This window comes from Bemisia tabaci, chromosome 2 (assembly GCF_918797505.1).
Source record: "Bemisia tabaci chromosome 2, PGI_BMITA_v3".
Lineage (NCBI taxonomy): Eukaryota > Metazoa > Arthropoda > Insecta > Hemiptera > Aleyrodidae > Bemisia > Bemisia tabaci.
Genome location: NC_092794.1, coordinates 77,587,505 through 77,609,873, shown reverse-complemented (window position 1 = coordinate 77,609,873; position 22,369 = coordinate 77,587,505). Strand labels below are relative to the sequence as shown.

At 38.8% G+C, this 22,369-nt stretch overlaps 2 protein-coding genes across 6 annotated transcripts in view; one reads left to right on the top strand and one right to left on the bottom strand.

Annotated features, from left to right (window-relative positions):
* Positions 1-22,369, bottom strand: part of LOC140223884 (uncharacterized) — a 526,084-nt gene that overhangs the window by 364,395 nt on the left and 139,320 nt on the right. The gene's annotated exons all lie outside the window — the stretch shown is intronic.
* The window catches only part of Pgam5 (Phosphoglycerate mutase 5), a 29,168-nt gene continuing 18,369 nt past the window's right edge, over positions 11,571-22,369 (top strand). For 4 of the 5 annotated variants that reach the window (XM_019052755.2, XM_019052754.2, XM_072296326.1 and 1 more), the window contains exon 1: positions 11,571-11,912. In XM_019052755.2, coding sequence (XP_018908300.1) covers positions 11,746-11,912 — 167 coding nt within the window. In that variant the 5' untranslated portion in view covers positions 11,571-11,745. Of the gene's footprint in view, positions 11,913-17,645; positions 17,665-22,369 lie in introns of those variants that run through there. The other variant, XM_072296327.1, reaches the window with a different exon arrangement.

Sequence of the window (22,369 nt, the reverse complement as noted above, 5' to 3'; positions counted from 1 at the left end):
TTGTGCAGAAAATTGAAGGTTTTTCGGTGAAACTCGTTTGCCGTATCTCGGCAGGGAGGGTGAGGGTCTGCCCTAGAGTACCTGTATAGGGAGAGTAGCGACAGATCTGAAACTCCGAAAGTCCATCAGGCCTTCACACAGATTAGTCCAGATCGCTAACATCGGCGGAAGAGCGTGAGTAGCTTTGTGAGCGCCATTGGCGGGAAAATCCATGGGCATTTAAAACTAGGAACCAAAACTGAAATTTTGGCTATTTTCAGCAGATTTTCGGCGGGAGAATACTTCTTTTTCAGATTCTTGTGGGATGAAACGTTCCGAAGAATTCAAGAATTAGTTTCTCAGTAGAATTTATGTGGTTCAATATTTCCAGATTAAATAATTAAGGTGGAAATAAATAAAGAAGGAGAATTAATTAAAATACGAGTAAACAAGGCTAAAAATTATTGAAACACTAAAAGGTAAGACGTTTCGAGCTGCTTCCAGCTCATTTTCAGCTGCAAAAACACATAAAAACAAGTAAAAAATTGAGTGGCGACCTGACCTCAGCCGTTATCACGTAACCACTCATAATAACGGCTGGGGTCAGGTCGCCACTCAATTTTTTACTTGTTTTTATGTGTTTTTGCAGCTGAAAATGAGCTGGTAGCAGCTCGAAACGTCCTGCCTTTAAGTGTTTCAATAATTTTTAGCCTTGTTTACCCGTATTTTAATTAATTCTCCTTCTTTACTCGTATAATCGGGCTATGTTTTTGTGCTTTATCGGTGGAAATAAACAAATCAGAGTTCATCAGTATACTGAGTAGATAACATTATTGAAAAAATTTGCAGATTATAATATATCATATTTTTGAAGTTTAAAGCCTTAGAAACCGAAAATTAAAGCAAAATCCTGCCAAAATGAGACTTTTGGCTCCTAGTTTTGAATTCCCGCCAGGCCCCCATGAGAGCAGTTAATTGCTACCAACTGTTGTAAGAATATTGAAACAGAATACTTAGCATAACAGTACTTGATAAAATCTTATTTGATCAAAAACCATTATTATACATTACTATCTATACTTTATTAAAGCTTTATAATCAGAATCAAGAGGAAATTTCTCTCCATCCGGTCAAGTCCTTTCACTACTGGTAGTGCCATCAATTTTCTAAAGCTGCCTAACCTGTAGCAAAATTACTCACGCTTCTGAAGCATTGGCTAGATTGGATGTTAGCGATCTGGACTAATCTGTGGGCCTTCACCGATGCCTCCGCGAATAAAGTTAGGGCCCATAAGGGCAGCCAACCTATGAATTTCGAATGTCCAGAGCGATTTACAAATACAATTGTTACGAACCGTCGTTCAGAAAGCATGTATTTGGTTTACTTTTTGCATAAATTTACTTATTTTTGCGAAAGAACGCTCATTTATGTACATTCTTAGCCATCTTGGTTAGAATTGAAATCTGTAGGCTGGCAGTGAAATTTTGTGTGTTAGAAGTTGCTCAGAAGGGTGGCTGCACTTTTGGGCCCTAAGCCCTCCATGAACCGATCTGTCGCTACTCTCCAGAGACAAGAGACCCTCCACTAGTAACTTGGCCATGGTGGAAGCTTTTACTTTCGGGACTTCAGCATTCTACTGTTGACTTACCTACATGGTTGATGTTCAACAACGTGTTGGCAGTTTCGTTTCGCAAACAAGCCGAAAATGGCCGACGTTTGGGAAAGTTGTTTGGCTTATGACGTCATCCGAAGCTCATCATCGACCATGTAGGTAAGTCAACAGCCGAAAATAGGGTGATGACTGTTGCTCGCTCATAATTGTCCATAAGGAATTGTTGAAACCCCGAAAGTAAAAGCTTCCACCTGTCGCTAGGAGGCCAGTGGAGGGTCTCTTGTCTCTGCTACTCTCCCTATACAGGTACTCTAGTCTGCCCCAAAGACATAAAGACGGAGCACTAAAAGCAAAAAATGAAGCTTCAAGAGCTCCTTCTCAATCACCTCTACTATTGGCTAGAGGATTGGCGGCGAAATCGGGACAAGTTTGAATTCAAATGTAGGGCGGGAACTAATAAATAAAATTGCGGAAACAAAGTATTTTAGGTTGATTTTTGCCCAAATTCAGGTACACACTCATATTTTTTTAACTTCAGGTTAGTTTCAGTCCGTCGTCGACCGATTAATTTCATTTGGGAGTAACGTTGATCTAGAACTGTAACGGCCTGTTTTAGAGTCCCTTTATACCCAGAGTTACGACAACTCACTTTTGGTTGGGCCAGGATTGGGCTGAAAGTGGCCTAAAAGAAAATCCAATTCTGATTGGTTCTCACTCATGGAGGCCGAAACTAGTGCACCAAGATGGCGGTACCTCGTATGTGAACAAGAATAATGAAAATATTACCTAATTGTGGTTTATCAAGAGTAAATTGTTATTGCCATCGGTCCAAAATGAAAATAGATTAAGAAATTATTCACAAACCAATCTCATTTTCTTTTAAATTGATCAATTTGTTGATGTTGTTGTTTCTGTGTGACAGACATCGCAGGATTCCTGATCCTTATCCCCCAATATCGTTCGTTTGAGTGCACTAGTTTCGGCCTCCATGGCCAGCCAAGGTCGGCTGCCAGTCAGCTGATAATCGAGTTGTCGTTACTCTGGGTATAAAGGGACTCTAGCCTGTTTGAACCTGCAGAACCACCATGAGCAGAAGAAAAACTAACTTTATGTGAGATTACTGCCTGTTACCGAGCAAAAGTAGGTGTATTATATTAGGACGCAGACCGAACTTTCTTAGTATAGTCGTTTTAGGAATTTAAAATACGTTTCAAAGAAGAAATGTGCAAAAATCAAGAGGACAAGTTCAAATCAAATTTCCGTTTGCCGCCATGGATTCCCGCGCTCATTTACACACTCACACAAGCGCGCAGCGCCGAACCTAGCTTCACTTTTTCCCCGTGCTTTTAGATACGAGCGCTCCGTCTTTATGTCTTTGGTCTGCCCTTATTCCGTATAGTGACATACATTCAATAATTTTTTCCTTTATTTAAAATGTGATTCTGCCGAACAAATTTGTTTCTTTCGATAAAACTTGCCAAAATATTCAACTACAAATTCCACGCCCGGAATAAATCACTTTCTCAAGTAAAAAAATCAACTTTTACAAGTCCTCTGCTATACGATCCCGTGTGTTTTCGGGAGTTACGAACATTTAACCTCAAACCCATGACCAGGTATGGGTAGATGGTATTGCAACACCTCTACGGTAAACGGTTTACGACAGAGAGAGAGACATAGACACGGTACATAGAGTCGTAATGTAACTGGGAGAGCTGGCGCCATGTTCTGCTCGACGAATTCCGAGGCCGGTGTGCGCAGAGATGGAAAGTGAAATTTCACGTGTTGAAATTTCATGAAATTTCACGTGAAATTTCATGAAATTTCACAAGGCCCGAATAAATTTCAAAAAAATTGAAATTTGTTGATTTTTCAAAGAAATATTGTTACTAAGCCTCGGAAACGGTTCAGATGATCCTCCTGCTGATGCAGCAGAATATGGCCCACTAATGAGATGCTACACCCAAAGGAGGGGGCACAAGGGGGGTTTTAGAGAAAGTTAGCCCTAACCTAACCTCCAAACCAAATGTAAACAGACATGTACCCAGCAAATCGCGTGGCCGTGGACAAGATTATAAGAACATCACACCCTTTTAGAAACGTTTTACTTTAGTACTTATCCATTTTTGAAACTGAGATTTCCGACTCTAAAATATATATGTTGGCAGTTTGGCACTGCTGAGAATAATCTTTATAGTATAATTGTTAAAGATGTAGGACATTAAGTTGGTTCAGAAATATACCACTAAAAGTGCCGTTTTTTAGCATTACAATTTTTAGCATCAATTTCTCCAACGTTTCTCAAATAAAAGTCCCCCCCCCCCCTCATAAAAAAACTAGTATTTTCATGCCGATGCGTGGAGGAAATTGTTCTTGTGGTGGAGCGGAGGCACTCAAGTGTCAATGATGCATTACTTACGAAAATTAAGGACCCATGACTTACATAAGTGACATCTGACATGACACCGAAATCTTCGTGATAAAAAACTGAGCTGCTGGAAGAGTGGGTGGTGAGGTTAGGTTAGGTCAGGGGGGGCTGAAAAATCTCAATATCGAGAATCACCGTTTCTAGGCGTATCTTGGCCTCTTGAATGTATCCTCAAAAGTTTCAATAAATTTCATGAAATTTCGTGAAATTTCATGAAATTTCATGAAATTTCACGCGTGAAATTTCACTCGAATAAATTTCATGAAATTTTCCATCTCTGGGTGTGCGCCGAGTTCGGGTCGCTTTTTCGATACATTTTCGATCCAAAATGGCGGTGTGGAGTACATGGTAATCCCTATCTCCTTTGTTGTTGTTGTTGTTGTTGTTGTCATCGGATGGCCGGGTACCCGTGTATCGCAAACAATCGATTATGTATCGAAAAAGTGACCCGGCGTCACACAGGAGTCTCGTAGAGTCCCTTTATACCCAGAGTTAAGACAACTCGATTATCAGCTGACTGGCAGCCGGCCTTAGCTGGCCATGGAGGCCGAAACGAGTGCACCCAAACGAACGATATTGAGGGATAAGGATCAGGAATCCTGCGATGTCTGTCATACAAAAACAACAACATCAACAAATTGATCAATTAAAAAGAAAATGAGATTGGTTTGTGAATAATTTCTTATTCTCTTTTCATTTTGGACCGATGGAAATGACAATTTACTCTTGATAAACCACAATTAGGTGATATTTTCATTATTCTTGTTCACATTCGAGGTACCGCCATCTTGGTGCACTCGTTTCGGCCTCCATGAGCGAGAACCAATCAGAATTGGATTTTTTTTTAGGCCACTTTCAGCCGAACCAAAAGTGAGTTGTCTTAACTCTGGGTATAAAGGGACTCTAGAGTCTCGGAATTCGGGACATGGAAAATGCTTAAAAGTGGCGCCAGCTCTCCCAGTTACATTACGACTCTATGTCATGGACCAAGCACAGATTAGTCCAGATCGCTAACATCGGCGGAAGAGCGTGAGTAGCTTTGTGAGCGTCATTGGCGGGAAAATCCATGGGCATTTAAAACTAGGAACCAAAACTGAAATTTTGGCTATTTTCAGCAGATTTTCGGCGGGAGAATACTTCTTTTTCAGATTTTTGTGGGATGAAACGTTCCGAAGAATTCAAGAATTAGTTTCTCAGTAGAATTTATGTAGTTCAATATTTCTAGATTAAATAATTAAGGTGGAAATAAATAAAGAAGGAGAATTAATTAAAATACGAGTAAACAAGGCTAAAAATTATTGAAACACTTAAAGGTAAGACGTTTCGAGCTGCTTCCAGCTCATTTTCAGCTGCAAAAACACATAAAAACAAGTAAAAAATTGAGTGGCGACCTGACCTCAGCCGTTATCACGTAACCACTCATAATAACGGCTGGGGTCAGGTCGCCACTCAATTTTTTACTTGTTTTTATGTGTTTTTGCAGCTGAAAATGAGCTGGAAGCAGCTCGAAACGTCTTACCTTTAAGTGTTTCAATAATTTTTAGCCTTGTTTACCCGTATTTTAATTAATTCTCCTTCTTTATTTGTATAATCGGGCTATGTTTTTGTGCTTTATCGGTGGAAATAAACAAATCAGAGTTCATCAGTATACTGAGTAGATGACATTATTGAAGAAATTTGCAGATTATAATATATCATATTTTTGAAGTTTAAAGCCTTAGAAACCGAAAATTAAAGCAAAATCCTGCCAAAATGAGACTTTTGGTTCCTAGTTTTGAATTCCCGCCAGGCCCCCATGAGAGCAGTTAATTGCTACCAACTGTTGTAAGAATATTGAAACAGAATACTTAGCATAACAGTACTTGATAAAATCTTATTTGATCAAAAACCATTATTACACATTACTATTTATACTTTTTTCAAGCTTTATAATCAGATTCAATAGGAAATTTCTCTCGATCCGGTCAAGTTCTTTCACTACTGGTAGTGCCATCAATTTTCTAAAGTTGCCTAACCTGTAGCAAAATTACTCACGCTTAAGCGAATTTTCGCGGCGGATCGGGTAGAGCGCATGAATCCGATCCGGTGAATTCGTATTTTCTCGTGAGCCCGATCCGCGTTTTCGGGGCTCACCAAACAGATGGTTGGTGCTCACCGGGATCATCGTTGGGATCCAGACTGAACCCCGCAGAACACTGGGGGTTTGCGCGAATCCGATGCCATTGTTTTGCTCATAACTCATCCTTCATCGGAATTTCAAAATATTCTAGAGTTTTCATGATCGTTATCCATTTCACGTTTCAACCGTAAGTTACCGCAAGATTGAATGGACCATGGCAAAAAATGATGGTAAGTAATTTTCATTCTTCTTCCGAATTATAATTAAAATGAAGAGACAAACTATGAAGCGGGTAAAAAAGCTGAACCCATTCCTTGAAGCTCGATCTCCATGCCGTTCCCTAGTATTTAAATTGGAGGTAGTGGTTTTCATTGCTATAGAAATTGTTAAAATCAGGAGATAGCCTCGTTTAGATGAACTGAATTATTCACACTGGCCATATCCTTCAAAGCATATTCTTCCTACAGATTTGTTCGCCATAAAATTTCATTATTAATTGGGACATAAAAGAGAACGTAAATTTAAAGAAACAACCATTCAGTCTTATCACCTAACCTCATTTAGGTCATGTTTACATTATTTCCCGCTCGTTTCCGTTGGATCGATCACTTCGTCGTCTTTTCACGGCGACGGATCTGCGATGGGTGTTGCATCATAGCACTGATGACATCAGTCACATCGGATTCAACAGGATTCAAGACGAATCGATCGGATAAACGCGAAAATTCGCTTCTTCTGAAGCATTGGCTAGATTGGATGTTAGCGATCTGGACTAATCTGTGGGACCAAGAGAATAAATAAGGACCCCCAACTCCGGTTAGCGCTGACATCAGCGCTCCCTGGCAGAGGGTGTAGTGAACTAAACCGATGATTGGGTCTTCCTGTTTATATTTCCATGCACCACCTATTTAGGCTTATCACTCAGTACTTCAGTAGTGCTCATAGATAGAGTCCCTTTATACCCAGAGTAACGACAACTCGATTATCAGCTGACTGGCAGCCGACCTTGGCTGGCCATGGAGGCCGAAACTAGTGCACTCAAACGAACGATATTGAGGGATAAGGATCAGGAATCCTGCGATGTCTGTCACACAAAAACAACAACATCAACAAATTGATCAATTAAAACGAAAATTAGATTGGTTTGTGAGTAATTTCTTAATCTATTTTCATTTTAGACCGATGGAAATAACAATTTACTCTTGATAAACCACAATTAGGTAATATTTTCATTATTCTTGTTCACATTCGAGGTACCGCCATCTTGGTGCACTAGTTTCGGCCTCCATGAGCGAGGACCAATCAGAATTGGATTTTTTTTTAGGCCACTTTCAGCCCAATCCTGGCCCAACCAAAAGTGAGTTGTCGTAACTCTGGGTATAAAGGGACTCTACTCATAGAAGTTTCTAGATCCTCGTATCCTCTTGGTCGCCCTGCAGTTTTGAAGAGTTTAGTGTGAAAAGTTTCCCATTTTCATTTCAATCTTCGTCAGTCTTCGTGTACATAAACTGGTATTAATGTGAAGTGTTATTTCTAACCGTTTTACTCAGCAGCAACTGCTGTTGAGAAAGCCAAAGGAAGTGTGTATGTAGTGTGCAGCAGGAATCAGGATTGTACTTTTAGCCGAAGGCGCCTCTCTGTTAAGTGAAATCTTTTTAGTGAGAAATAGTGTTGTACTGATAAAAATCAACTGAGTGTCACAAAATCAAAGATACTTGACTTCAAGCATTACCTTTAATTTGATTATTAGCAAGTCTCTTTGATTCTGCGTCAGAAGTTGACTGAATCATCTTTGCTCGTGTTTTGATAAGATACTTAATATCAAAGTCTTTCGCATTGACCTCTGCCGAAGGTATGTATCTATACAATTTCATTAGTTTGCGAAAGTAAAATGTATTAAAGTATCTACACAAATAAATAAATCATAGATAAACAAAGAACATTGCATGGAATAACATACTATAGAGGTACGATCGTGGACCGCTGCGGCGTTAGTTCACCGCACCCTCTGCCAGGTTCGCTGCGAGCGCGCGTTAACGGTTTTTAACACAGGGTAGCATAGGGAGTTGGGAGTCCTTATTTATTCTATTGGTCCATGTCTATGTACTCTATGTTTATTGTTTACTAGAGTCCCTTTATACCGGTTTTTGCGTTTGGCCCAGATATTCCAGACCAAATTTTCATCAAAAACCAAAGTCTGTCATCGGTGTCAAACTCGCTCCTAATGTAAACAAACGAACGGCGACATAGTCCGGACATAAACAAAGCGTACCCAGAGCGGACTTCCTCGAGATGTTTCAGACTCAATTTCTCAGCGTTAGCGTTTCTTCACCTCGACAAAAGAACTTTCGTCCGCGTCTAACATTTATCCCTTTCGTAAAATCAAATATCAGTTACCCCGTTGATCTGTTCATGGTGATTTCAAGTGAAATTGCGGCGAGATACTCCAGACTCCTAATGTAAACAAAGCGGCCTGTACCTGGTCGAGATGTTCCGGACTCATTTCTTCATTTACGTTTCTTCATCTCGACCAAAGAAGTTTCTCGCGCATTCAAAGTAACATTTTCCGGTTCCATTGTTAGAGAAGAAACAAGTCATTTTGTTGTAAGTTAGGATAATATTTGTGTTGATTAAGTGGCTTGAGCATTGGACTACCTGGCTGCGCCTTGCATAGCTGCCTCTATATCAAGATGATTGGGAGAAAAGCTTACTAGTTGATGTGCGAATCTGAATCCTAAATCCCTGGGAACGGTAGTTGTGAGAACCAGACGGATGTACAATGCTAGGTACCTTGCTCCTCACTCACTTTCTCATGGATGTTCGCTGGTCTCTCCAAGGTTCTGGTTTTGCGATGCGTTGAAGCCAATGCTTTAAGTTTAGCTATAACAACCAGGCTTCGGAGATACTAATTAACAATCCTAGCAGTCACCAAATTCTCCAGCAAACCCGCATAGTTGTCTATTAACAGCTGAAGAAGCAATGGAAACCGTATTTACCTATGACAACAAGATTTTTTCCGTTGGAACTCTGATAGTAAGTATGAGGGGGAACTATCACCTTTAAGGCACGTTTCTCCATGAATTTTCTTGTTTTTTGGCATTAAACTAAGTAGAACTCAAGGAAAATGAGGCAAAACTTTACAAGTTACCATGTAAGGTTCATCTGCTGAAAAAATAGAATAAAGTCTAAAATTCCTAATGAACATCACCAAGATGGTTCTGCCACCAGCAGTTCATTTTTTAAGGCACGGATCAAATACGGTTATCTATTATTCTCACGGTGCCCATCAAATTATAGGTAAGAAACCTAGTCCTGTAATAATAATGGCATGGAATGATGGGCTCTAATTGGTGACTTGACCATCCCCAATAAGTTATCGAAAGAATTTACTTCTTAAAAGATCCTTTGCGAATAAAGCCAAGTAAATATGCAGATAAAAGTCCCGTGTGATATGTGAAGTGTACTTATTCAAAGTAATTTCAAAGGGAAGGGATGAAATGTTCAAAAGGTAACGTCCAAATTTGCAAAGTTGTAGAGGCGCTAGGCACAAATTGGACAAGGTGCCGCGAAGTAATGATTAAATGAATTTTTTATTGTTATTAATTACGGAAAAGAGGAAAAGAGAATCAGGCCGAATGCCAAAATCCAAAATTCGAAAAGTGTAAAGTCGTCTTTTTTTATGCCATCAGTCGCCGTCACCAAGGCGGATAAAGAATGGTGGTCGCATTACGATTTTGGCTGCCATCTTGAAGCGTTGTGACGTCAGGAGGGTACAGGTTATGACGTGCAATCCGAGGTTGAGTCGGCCCCCCCCGGCCTCGGCCAGCCCATGTACCCGATGTACCCGATACCGTGTGACGTCCAGAGGGTACGAAATGCGACCACCATTCTTTATCCGCCTTGCGCCGTCACTGCGCAATCATTCGTGTTTTGTTTCGTTGATGCCATCAGAAATGGGCGGAGCTTAGTTTGTCAAACTGAGCTAGACCATCAGTCACGTGACGCTTTGACGCCATCAGCCGCAATCACTCGTAACCCGAGTCCGGAGTGTCTCCATGGAGCACCATCAGTGAAACCTAACCTCTAACAATTTTTTAGTAGCGTAATCCCGTGATCGCGTCGTCCTCTGTCGTCATAACAAAGTCAAGTTGTCTGTGATTGGATAGAGAAAAATGGGCGTAACCATCAGTCGCAATCACAGCGATGCCATCGGTAAGCGACCGACGACATAAAAAAAGACGACTTAAGGTGGTGTAGGAGTCGAACCTTCTTCGAGATTACTGGCGGCGAGCGGCAACCTGATTGGCTACGAAGATTGCCGAGCATGGCCGAAGGCCTACTCGCCGCTTGGTAGGTGTTGACGGCGGTTTGACAAACAGCAGTTTTTGGTGAAATGTGGTCCGGAATATCTGGGCCAATCTGTTCACTCCTTTATACCCAGAGTTACGACAACTCACTTTTGGTTGGGCCAGGATTGGGCTGAAAGTGGCCTAAAAAAAAATCCAATTCTGATTGGTTCTCGCTCATGGAGGCCGAAACTAGCATAGAGAAAAAAAAGGAGGTGTTTGCATTTCGGGCATCTTGGAATTTTTTGATGACTTGATGACGTAGGTGGGTACAGTGTGAAGGGGACGTCCCTGTACCCAGCTGTACCCACCTACGTCATCAAGTCATCAAAATACTCCAAGATGCCCGAAATGCAAACACCTCCTTTTTTTTCTCTATGCGAAACTAGTGCACCTAGAGTACCTGTATAGGGAGAGTAGCGACAGATCGGTTCATGGAGGGCTTAGGGCCCAAAAGTGCAGCCACCCTTCTGAGCAACTTCTAACACACAAAATTTCACTGCCAGCCTACAGATTTCAATTCTAACCAAGATGGCTAAGAATGTACATAAATGAGCGTTCTTTCGCAAAAATAAGTAAATTTATGCAAAAAGTAAACCAAATACATGCTTTCTAAACGACGGTTCGTAACAATTGTATTTGTAAATCGCTCTGGACATTCGAAATTCATAGGTTGGCTGCCCTATTGGGCCCTAACTTTATTCGCGGAGGCATCGGTGAAGGCCTGATGGACTTTCGGAGTTTCAGATCTGTCGCTACTCTCCCTATACAGGTACTCTAAGTGCACCAAGATGGCGGTACCTCGAATGTGAACAAGAATAATGAAAATATTACCTAATTGTGGTTTATCAAGAGTAAATTTTTATTTCCATAGGTCCAAAATGAAAATAGATTAAGAAATTATTCACAAACCAATCTCATATTCTTTTTAATTGATCACTTTGTTGCTGTTGTTGTTATTGTGTGACAGACATCGCAGGATTCCTGATCCTTATCCCTCAATATCGTTCGTTTGGGTGCACTAGTTTCGGCCTCCATGGCCAGCCAAGGCCGGCTGCCAGTCAGCTGATAATCGAGTTGTCGTTACTCTGGGTATAAAGGGACTCTATTGTTTACGACTTACGGTCCGCCCTTCCGCCCGCCGCCGTTCAATTTCAGCACCGAGATTCCAGATATTGTTTGAAAGTGATTTTTCTTACGACGTTTTCATGCTTGACTCCTCTTTACCGCGGAAGTTTTCACATTGCTGGAAAAGTGAAAAATGACCTCGAAGACTTTCAGACTACGTATTCTGAAGGTAGCCACACATGGGATCACAGCATGTTGCGGTGCTGCTGTTACTTACTACTACCTCATTAAAATACCCAAAGAAAGCATCTCCACTGCGGAACTGACTTCATCCTCCAAGTGGGATCATAACTGGGACAAGTATGTTGAATACTTCCACTTCCTGGAATAGTACTGTAAACACGGAGCATTGTATTTCTTAAACAAGGTTTAGGTACCCGTTCTAAAGTAAATTTCCAGGCTTTCAAAATTCTTCAAACATAACACTTTCTGAGAGTCTTGTTAACACCACTCTGTTCAACTGCCAGCAGCCTGATTGTTGAAATTTTTTGTTTGTCGGGACGACATAGATGACAAAGGTTAAAAGGCAGAGCGTGATTGGTCGGCTATGTCTTACCGCTACTTTGTCGGGTTGAACGCATGACTAGCTAATGGCACCTCTTAAGTTTCCGACAGTATGTCATCCATTCCACCTGACAAAGGCACGACAAAGCAGCAATAAGACATAGCTGACAAATTGCGCTCTGCCTTTTAACCTATGTCATCTATGTCATCCGGACCAACAAAAAATGTCAACAATCAGGCTGCAGTTTAGGTTCTATTCTTAATTATGGGCAGACTTTGTTTGAGTAAAGTTATTTATGCTCCCAGCGATTATATAGCTCTGCTTCACACCTAATGCTTGTATCATGCAATGAAAGCAGAGCACTCTAAAAGTCTCATTGATGGCATTTTTAGTTGTAAGCCTTTCAAATATGGTTGGGCTGATGATCTTCCAAGGTAGGTATCTCACAAGTAAGGGACAAATCAGGGGGGCAGATAAATCGCATACTCCCGTCAAAATCAGCTAAATGATATACTGATGGATGGTGAGAGGATAATTCATATAATTTGCCACTTTGTCAAACTGTTGGGCGATCGCGAGATTCATTCTGATCATTCATTGCCCCTGTTTCCTACTAATATTGGATGGACATTTTTTTTTACTTTAATACCACCAATAATTCTCATTTGGATTACTAATTATTTCTGCACTAATCACACTTCTAGATAAGGTGGATTGCTATTTGGATTGAATTTTGCAAAAAGGAACCAAAAGCATTCCAATGTTGCTCAGATCGGGCAACTTAAATTCTCTGCAAAAAAAATTGCAGAAATCATGAAGGGAATTAAATTTACAAAGGTAATTTTTGTCTTAAATTTATTGTTTAATGAGAGTATCGATAAAACTTGTTTACTTAGATGATCAGTTTCTATTTGCAAGGTAAAAAAAGTTGCACAATCTTAGCAACATTTGAATGCTCTTGGTTCCTTTATGCAAAACAGGGATGGACGAATACCGAATTCGAATGCGAATATTGAGTATACTTGAGAAATCGAATCTTGCAATTGAATAGTTCGGATGTGAATATTCGAATATTTTCGATTATTGCTTCAATTTTTGATTTTTTATGAACTGTGAGAGATAAAATGACACTTGTGACACTTTTCAATGCGATTATTCGAATATTCGAATGCAATTATTCGAATTTGCGATTTCGATTACTTCGAAAGCGAATATTCGAATGTGATGCGATTATCTCGGTGCTGATGATTCGAATATCCAAATATTCGACCATCCCTAATGCAAAATGCAATCCAATTATCGATACCATCCACAGACTTTCGGTCCTCTCCAGCTTTTTGGGGTAATGTAACTAGTTTGTTGGCTTAAATTTTAAGCATCTTTGAGAAGAACTTAGTTCATTCTGACATTGTTGAGTCCATATGAAATTTACATAATTCTAGTGAAGAACTGTTGCCCGTTTAGGATTTCCCAATATTTTGTGTCAATCTGTGTGGCAGTGACCGTTTGTCAGTCTTAACTAGGACTGAGCCAATTTTTCTATTTTATTTTCTTGTTTTTCAGTGCTTAAATAAGTAAAAGATACAGTTGTACAGTTTCAGTAGTGTCTTTCCAGTGGGTCAGCTCTTTTAGTTTTTGTGTCTCCACATATCCGTCAAAGTTCATCCATGTGGAGCTCCTGTACCGAAGTGTCTTGCGTTCCCATCTTTGACTTCATTCCTATCTGTTCTTTCCGAGTTATTCGAACAGCTTACTCTTATTTTCATAATCAAAATCTTCCAAAAGGTCTGATGTTTGATCTCAACAGTTTATCACAATTTAGTCAGGCCAATTTATTCATCCTGCATGAATCATCTTGTTACGTCTCATTCCTCTCATTATGTGTAGTCCTGGCAGCTTGATTTGGCTTGACGCTAGTTTGTTCACCGTTTAAGTTGAAGACCCCACTAACTCCAGTTGAGAAATCAAGTGATAACGGGAATATTAGGAGTCTCCGACAAGGAAGCTTAGCCACTGAAAGTTTCTTGAGAACCCAGCATTTGGATAAATGATAATAGTGTGATGTGGAGGTGGTAGCACAAACAACTACACGAATATGATGATGGAAATATGAGTGTATTGTTGGAAAATACAAAGAACGGAAAATGTATGAAAGGGCGGCCGGCGTGGCCCAGGCCCAAAATGGATAATGCTGATGAATGCTCACAGCCAATCAGGAGAGAGCAGTGGCTGGCGCCGACTCTAGGCGCCATGACAGGTGACAAGGGCTGCCAACCACACACCTTCCCCCTTATAGAAATAAGTTATTGGCGTTAATCGCCCTGTGAGAGTAATTATTGGCGATAATCGCCTTGTAAGGGTAATAATTGGCGATAATCGCCTTCAAACAAAATTTAGGCATTAATCGCCTTAACTGACATGATTTATTGGCGTTAGTCGCCCTTGTAAAAATTGATATTGCGTTAATCGCTGTAAAACAAAATCTAGACGCTAATCGCCGTAAAACAAAATCTAGACGTTAATCGCCGTAAAACAAAATCTAGACGTTAGCCGCCTTAATAGAAATGATTAATTTGCGTTAGTCGCCCTTGTTAAAAGTAACTTGGCGCTAATCACCATAAACATAATTTAGACATTAATCGCCTTAAAAGAATAAAAATCTTGACACTATTCGCCTTCATAATATATTATCATTGGCGTTAGTCGCCCCTTTAAAAGTAATCATTTGGCGTTAATCGCCTTAATCATGTATGGCTATACAAGCTCATTACCTGGGAAAAAACACAAATGTGGCGGTAATTGCTTGCACAAAACCTGAAAATGGTGTTAATCACCGTATAAAAGAATTCGGCGTTAATCGCCTGCATAAAAACATGTATCTGGCGTTAATCGCCTCTTACACATACCAAGTATTCCTTTCCCTATTAATTCTACAGTCTGAAAGTTTATTGGTGACAATCAAGTTCAAGTACATATTTTAAGGCACTGATAATAAAAACAAAATATACTTACAGTCTACACATAGTTAAAATCTGTTGATCAGTACTTTTATCACAGCTAATCTCGATTCATTACTGAAAATATGGAAACAATTCATTCGAGCTAGGAAGAATTTACTTCAGTTTACCGTACACAAAATCATTATTTAGTTTCTTCTTAATTCCTCTACCTGCATTCCTCAGCTTCAGTGTTTGCTCTCCTACATGGGATATTTGACCTGTGTTTTGATTTATGGTTCGGGGCGTCTCTTCCGGATCTGTGTTAAACCCCAGAAATTCACTGCCATCGGTAGATAATACTGTGACATCACTGCCGTCCTTAGGGCTGTGAAATAGCGCTGGCGATTCAATTTCTACAGATGCACTAGCACTTGCATGCTGGCATGTTTCATCTGACTGCACTGGAGCTTCATTGGACCCCCCTAAGTTGAGAGAACTATTGGATGCAATTGGTGGATTGACATTTACCACAAGATCTGAGGGAGACGTCGAACCGAATTCTGACACACTATCTTCATGTTGCTGACTAGAATCAGTTTCTGAGGTCATAGCAGGAATTATTTGCTCGATATTGATATCCTCTTCGCCAATGATCATTGGTTCTGTCTGAGCAGCAGACTTTTCACACAAGTAATACAATTCATCTATTTGATCATTTTCGAAGGGTTTGAAACTTTTCCTTAGAAATGAGGAATTTCTTCTTAAGGTTTGCCCTAATTCAGTATGAACAATATAACAGGGTTTATGGTCAGGGAAATCACGGATAACCTGGAAAAGTCAGGGGAAAAAAAGTGCTCTGGAAAACCTGGAAAAGTCAGGGAATTTGACCGAAAACAGCTAAAAGTCAGGGAAAAATTGACAATTTTCATGAGTTACTTAAAATCTTTCTTTTTTCGGTTTTGAACGCAATATAAATTGTGATGAAGTGGCATATCTCGCGATGCATTCAAGAGTTAAATTATGCAGCCGTATTTGGTCGCCAACGCAACAAGCAACGCAAATTGGAATGCCCAGTTTTTGTGTGTATTTTTGACATTTCAACTACTACCGATGACTTACCACTACTTAACCGTTTATTTGTCTACTTTAAAGTAATTCGAGTGTCTAGGATTATTGCAAACGCAAAGCATCAAAGTACTTGAAAAAATAAATCATTTGAAGCTCACTTTAAAAATAGGTGTTTGAAAAATCCTGGGAAGGGAGAGATAAATAGAGAAACAAACACCAGGGAAGACCCCTTTTTTAGAGTGTTTCTTCAAAAGAACAATCGTTCAAAAGTTTTCATTTCTAAAACAATTATTGGGTTGCTCAAGAAAGTCAAAAGCATCAAAATTAAAAGAAAAAGTTAACAACCCTTTTTGTGTTTCCAAATATTCTACAATTAATTTCTGACTTCTTAGCTTAAGCGTGTTTCAAATGAGACGCTATATTAGTGCGATGGTAGCTAGCAAGGTGTAAATTTGGCTGTGCTATCATGACGCGCGTTCTCAAAGGTCAGGGAATTTCTCCATTTTTCGTCAGGGAAAACCTGGAAAAGTCAGGGAAAATCATTTCCAAATTTTTGTGGCAACCCTGAATAAGATCTAGGAAGATATTTAAGTTTTTTAACAATTTGACCAGAGATCCATTTCTTATCGCTTAAAACTAACACAGATTCATTAGCCGAAAAGTCTGCTTTTGACTTTGCTGACTTATCATGAAAATATTTCATGTTATTTTGCGACTTTTGAATGGCATCTGGCACATCAAGTGTTTCAGGCTTGAGTTTCTTGGAGCTAATCGGCATTTTAGTTCTAAGTCCTCTACCCATAAGCAATTGAGCAGGGGAGGCATTTAAATCCAAAATTTGGGTGTTGTTATGTTCTAACAGCGCATTGGCCAGCGGCACATTGGCTTCCACGGACTTCTTAATAAAAAACTTAGCTCTTTTGACAGCATTTTCTGCCATACCATTAGATTGTGGGTACCTTGGACTAGAAGTAGTCATTACAAAATTAAATTCACTTGCAAAAGTTCTCATTTCTACTGAATTGAATGGATCATCATCACACACCACTTGGGCAGGGATATCATGATGTTTAAAAATGTCTTTCAGTACAGAAATAACCTCCTTTTCAGTTTTGTTTTTGATAACTATTACTTCCAACCAATTTGAGTAATAGTCTGTGACTACTAAAAAGATCTTATTAGCCACTTCGCATATACCTATCCATTCCAATCTTGTGAAATGGCAGATCAGGTTTGTCATAAGGAATTAGCGGTTCTTTAACATTTTTGCTTTGATATTTAGCACATATTTGACAACCTCGGACAAAATTTTCAATTGCCGTTCGAAACCCAGGCCAAAAAACAACTTGATTCGCTCTAGCAATAGTCTTATTGATTCCTAAGTGAGCTGTCTCATGCATTAATTGCATATAATTTTGCCTAAGTGACAAAGGAACAATTATTCGATTTTCCAGATAAATTATGCCGTCTTCAACAACAATATCCTCTCTTAAAGCGTAAAACGGTTTCAGTAACGGGTCTCTGCAGTTATTCCAACCATGTTAGTACAAATTTAAAATTTTATGTAAGACTGGATCCTTTTTAGTTTCATCTCTTAATTCTAGTATCTAATTAGGCGTGATAGCAAAATTAATTTCAAGGCAGTGAACGACCTCTGACATAGCTTGGTCGATTGGAACAACTGTTTGTTTGAAATTTCGCCACAAATAATCCGCAATAATCATATCTTTGCCTGGAACATATTTCACTGATATTTGGTAATTTATCAATTAAGCATCAATCTTCGCAAACGATCAAAAATAATCAATGACTCTCGGGTCAACCTTGTCACCTTATTGGCTACAAGTCTCTAACTAATAATCACCATCTCTTCTTACTTGAGGGTTCGAGGGTGAGATGTGTTTAAGATAATCTCAAGAATATCAATACTTCAAATAATAAATGTCAAATTCGGCTATCTATATTGCTCTTTTCCGAAATAAGGTTAGTTTATATTGTTGGTAGGTTGATAGCAAATGATAACAAGAAGAGTACAGTTTTAAGTTTGGTACCCACCAACCAACTATTTGATGCTAGTATGTATTTTACCCACCAGACACCCAGTATATGATTTACCGTGTATGCGATTTACACTAACTTGACAAATCACAGATCAGGTCTTTCATTTTCAAGGAATTTTGTACAGAACTGGCCGGGAATCTAGGAGATTAGTGCCATTTTAAGAGCTCTACTCTAATTGTTTGGTATGAGATCAAGCTGGAGGCTTTTAAATATAATTGTTCACTGTTGCCTCTCAAAGATTGTTGGTCTGATGATTTTTTAAGGTAACTGATGTGTTCTGGATGTATCATTGATCAGACCTTGAGATTTTTAAAGTGATTTGTCAAGCTCAAGTGACGTGGTCGAACTGGCATGCGATGTATCGCATTGCATTGGTCAGAAATATTAGCAAATTTTGAATTTTTAGCTTAAAAAAGGGCAATAGCGCCTGCGTAGGAGCCTAAAAAATCATTCTAAACCCAAAAAATTAGCAAAATTCAGAGAAATGAAAGCAGCATAGTGTTTGAAAAAACGCAAAGCCAGGAGAAAAAGGCTCAATACACAATTTTTTGAGGATGAAGAGGAGTATAATCGGCTAAACAAAATAGTACCAAAGGGTCTGAATACCTTTGGGTATGAGAAATTCGAAAAATTCATTTCAAGTCTAAGCCCACGCGAGACTGATCATTATACTTTGTGGAAAGCCACAAAGTCGTTTAAAAGACCACAGCAAATAAAGTTTCCAATACAGAGAGGGGATAACACCAACCAATAATGAACCTGGGCAACCAATAGTGAAAAAAAGGCAGATGTGATGGCCTCACATCTTGAAAATGTGTTTCAACCTCATCCTGCTAAGATTAGTATAATTAACGAAAATGAGGATATTCACAATTTAAGTTTTTTACCGGACTCAAAGATAATTCCTATCACTTATGATGAAGAAATTAGATCTAAAATTAAATTACGCAAAGCTCCTGGCTTTGATTTGATCTCAGGCATCATATTTAAACTGCTTACTTTTAAGGCCATGCAAAAACTTGTTCAGATTTTCAACGCTGTGCTCAAATTGAAACATATTCCGTCACAGTGGAAAAAGGCAGAAATTATTTTAATTCTTAAATCCAGTAAGCCAATATCGGCTCCTTCCTCATATCGGCCCGTATCCTTATTACCTATTATGGGCAAAATATTTGAGAAATTGTACATTAAAAGACTTTTGAAAATTATTGATAAAGAACACTCACTAATAAATGGGCAGTTTGGATTCCGATGCAAACATAGCACATTAGAACAACTTCATCGTATTGCAAACTTCATAGAAAAAGCACTGGAAAAAGGAGAATTTTGCAACGCAGTCTTTCTTAATGTGGCTCAGGCGTTTGATAAGATGTGGCATGAAAAGTTAAAATATAAACTGTCCAAAATCCTCCCTGGAAATCATGCTAAGCTTCTTTTTGCGGGTATTGATAATAAATTCTTCCATGTTAGATTTAACGATGCGTACTCATCTTTTAAACCAGTCAAAGCCAGGGTTCCCCAAGGATCTGTCCTCTCGCCTCTCTTATATAGTTTATTCACTTCTGATATCCCTAAACCGAAAGGCAACTCCAATATGGGCGTGTATGCAGATGACACTACGGTGCTCTCAGCTGCCCCTACCTATAAAGAAACAGTTAACAATTTGCGAAGTATGTTAAAAGATATTGAAGACTGGACCGATGAAGATAGAACTGTCTTAAACGCCTCCAAGTCGGAAAACGTAACCTTCACAAATAGAAAATATGTGTATGAGCCTTTAATTTTAAACAACACACCTATCCCCTTCGCCAAAACAGCAACATATCTGGGACTTGCGCTTGACTCTAAATTAAGACACAAACAACATATCCTCAATAAAAGAAAACAAATTGAAATCAAGGTACGCAAAATGTGATGGCTATTCGGACGCAAATTAAAACTGCAAAACAAAATTCTCGTCTACAAAACAAAGATAAGACCAATATGGTCTTATATGCATGTCAAATCTGGGCCTGCGCAGCAAAGTCAAATATAAAACAATCAGAAATAACTCCAAATTTAACACCAAGGAAAATTTTAAATGCTCCGTGGTAGCTCAGTAACAAAGCTATCCGTACGGAACTGGGAATCGAGACAATCGAAGGCTACACTAGTAGACTGTATAACAGGTACGAAGAGCGCCTGTCCTCCCATCCCGATCTGGAAGCTCTTATGTTCCTTGATTGGGCGGGGGATCTGCGCCGACTAAAGAGAAAAAAACCGCACAATTTAGTCACCCCAGACCCAGACTTTCTTAAAATTTAACTTCCCTCATTTGTGTATCGCCGATACTCGCCTTTGTCGGCGGCAATATTGGCCCGCATCTTAAGAAAAAAGTTGCTATTAGCAGTAGGTAGGAGTCTTAAATTGTTATGCCTTGTTAGCTTTTGCCACTTTTGCACTCTTTCCTTGTCCTTTCTGTATTTTATTTACGTTTTTGTTTTTAATTTTAATTATTTATTTATTTATTCATTCATTTATTAATTTATCTATTTCCTATTATTATTATCCTAAACCTTCACTTCAATTCTTTTCAATTCTCTCAATTTTCTTACCAATCTTTGTTCATTTTTTATCTGCATAAAGTGGTTTATTATTGTAATACTGTCTGATACATATTCAGTTCAAATTTGTAAAGACCTGTAAGGACTGAAAATGAGTTGGAATCTACTTTACTTTAATTACAAATAAAAAAAAAAGTGTTTGGAAAAAAACCTCGCATTCGATTCAGCTACCGTCAGTTGGTCTAACATGAGCCGGTTTTTGACTTTGAGGCTTTGCATTTTTGCAGTAATTTTTTTTTTCATGCAATCAATTTTTGTTGTAGATCAGTCCCACATAGAAGAGTAAGAATAGCCCATTGAAAAAATTTTCCAGCAAACTGGGTATTTTTTAAAAACAAAAAATTGAGGTGGCTCATGTTACCTGCAAGGTGGGGTAACATGAGCCACCCTATTGTTTTTAAATTAAAGGCACATGTAAGCCTACTATAGGCTTACATGAGCCTCCCAAAAGTTTTTTAAAAAAAAAATTGAGTTACAATACATTAAAAACCAGGCTAAAAACGTACAAAACTTTAATTTTCCTACAATTTACGTCAAATTTCAGGCAAAGAAATACATTTAACATCTAAAACCTTGTGACTAACAGGAAATCATTTAACAATCAATAGCACTAAGTTACTTTAAAGGCACACCGACAAGACATGTGGGACCTAAAGTCAAGAGAGATCAGTCAAAGGTTCTTAAAAAGTATATATATAGTAGTATTTTGGGCTACGTTAGATTCACTTTTATTTATAGTAGTATATATATAAGTATAAAATTAATATTGACTTTAATTTTAATTTTTGGAACTTTTTGGCTTTGTTTTCCCCTCAAAATGATGTGGACTCAGCACCATTTCTCTACCTTGTTACATACAGTTCGGGCCACTTCTTAGTGTTTTTTTCTTTTTTTTTCTTATATAAGTATATATAGAATACAAGTCTTAAAAAGACGAACAGTAAATATGAAAGATACGTGAAGGATTTGATTTATGCTCTAAAGGAATGCTAATTTTACTGAGAATGTATCATGAAAACCATTACTGTATAGATTGTTCCTGGAAGACTTGCGAAAATTGGGTGGCTCAAGTTACCTCCAACATTCCCAAATTTTGGTTTTTCCAAAAAAATCGGTCAAAAACTAAAATGTTCAAAATCCAATGCATGGGCATGAAAGTTGGAGGTATTTGTGAGGTTCGGCAACCGGCGAAATTATTCTGTGATTATCGATAGTCACTTTTCAAGGAGGTTAGTTTCAGAGATAGAAAAAGGGGCAAAAAATTCTAAAAACTAAATAATTTATAAAAATTTCTTATCGATGGAAAAATGTGTCTCTATACCATTGAAATTCCGCCAAGACACGCCACTATCACATCATGTTGTTGTTTCCGTTGTTTACTATCGCGACAGTGCTGCCACAGGCAAGAGAAAAAAAAATCCCCAAACGGCTCATGTTACCCCCGAGGCTCATGTTAGACCAACTGACGGTATCGATTTCTGTATTGAATGCGAGGTTTTTCTCACCATTCTGCTTTCATTTCTCTGAATGTTGCCAATATTTGGGTTAAGAATGATTCTTTAGGCTTAAACGCAGGGGCTA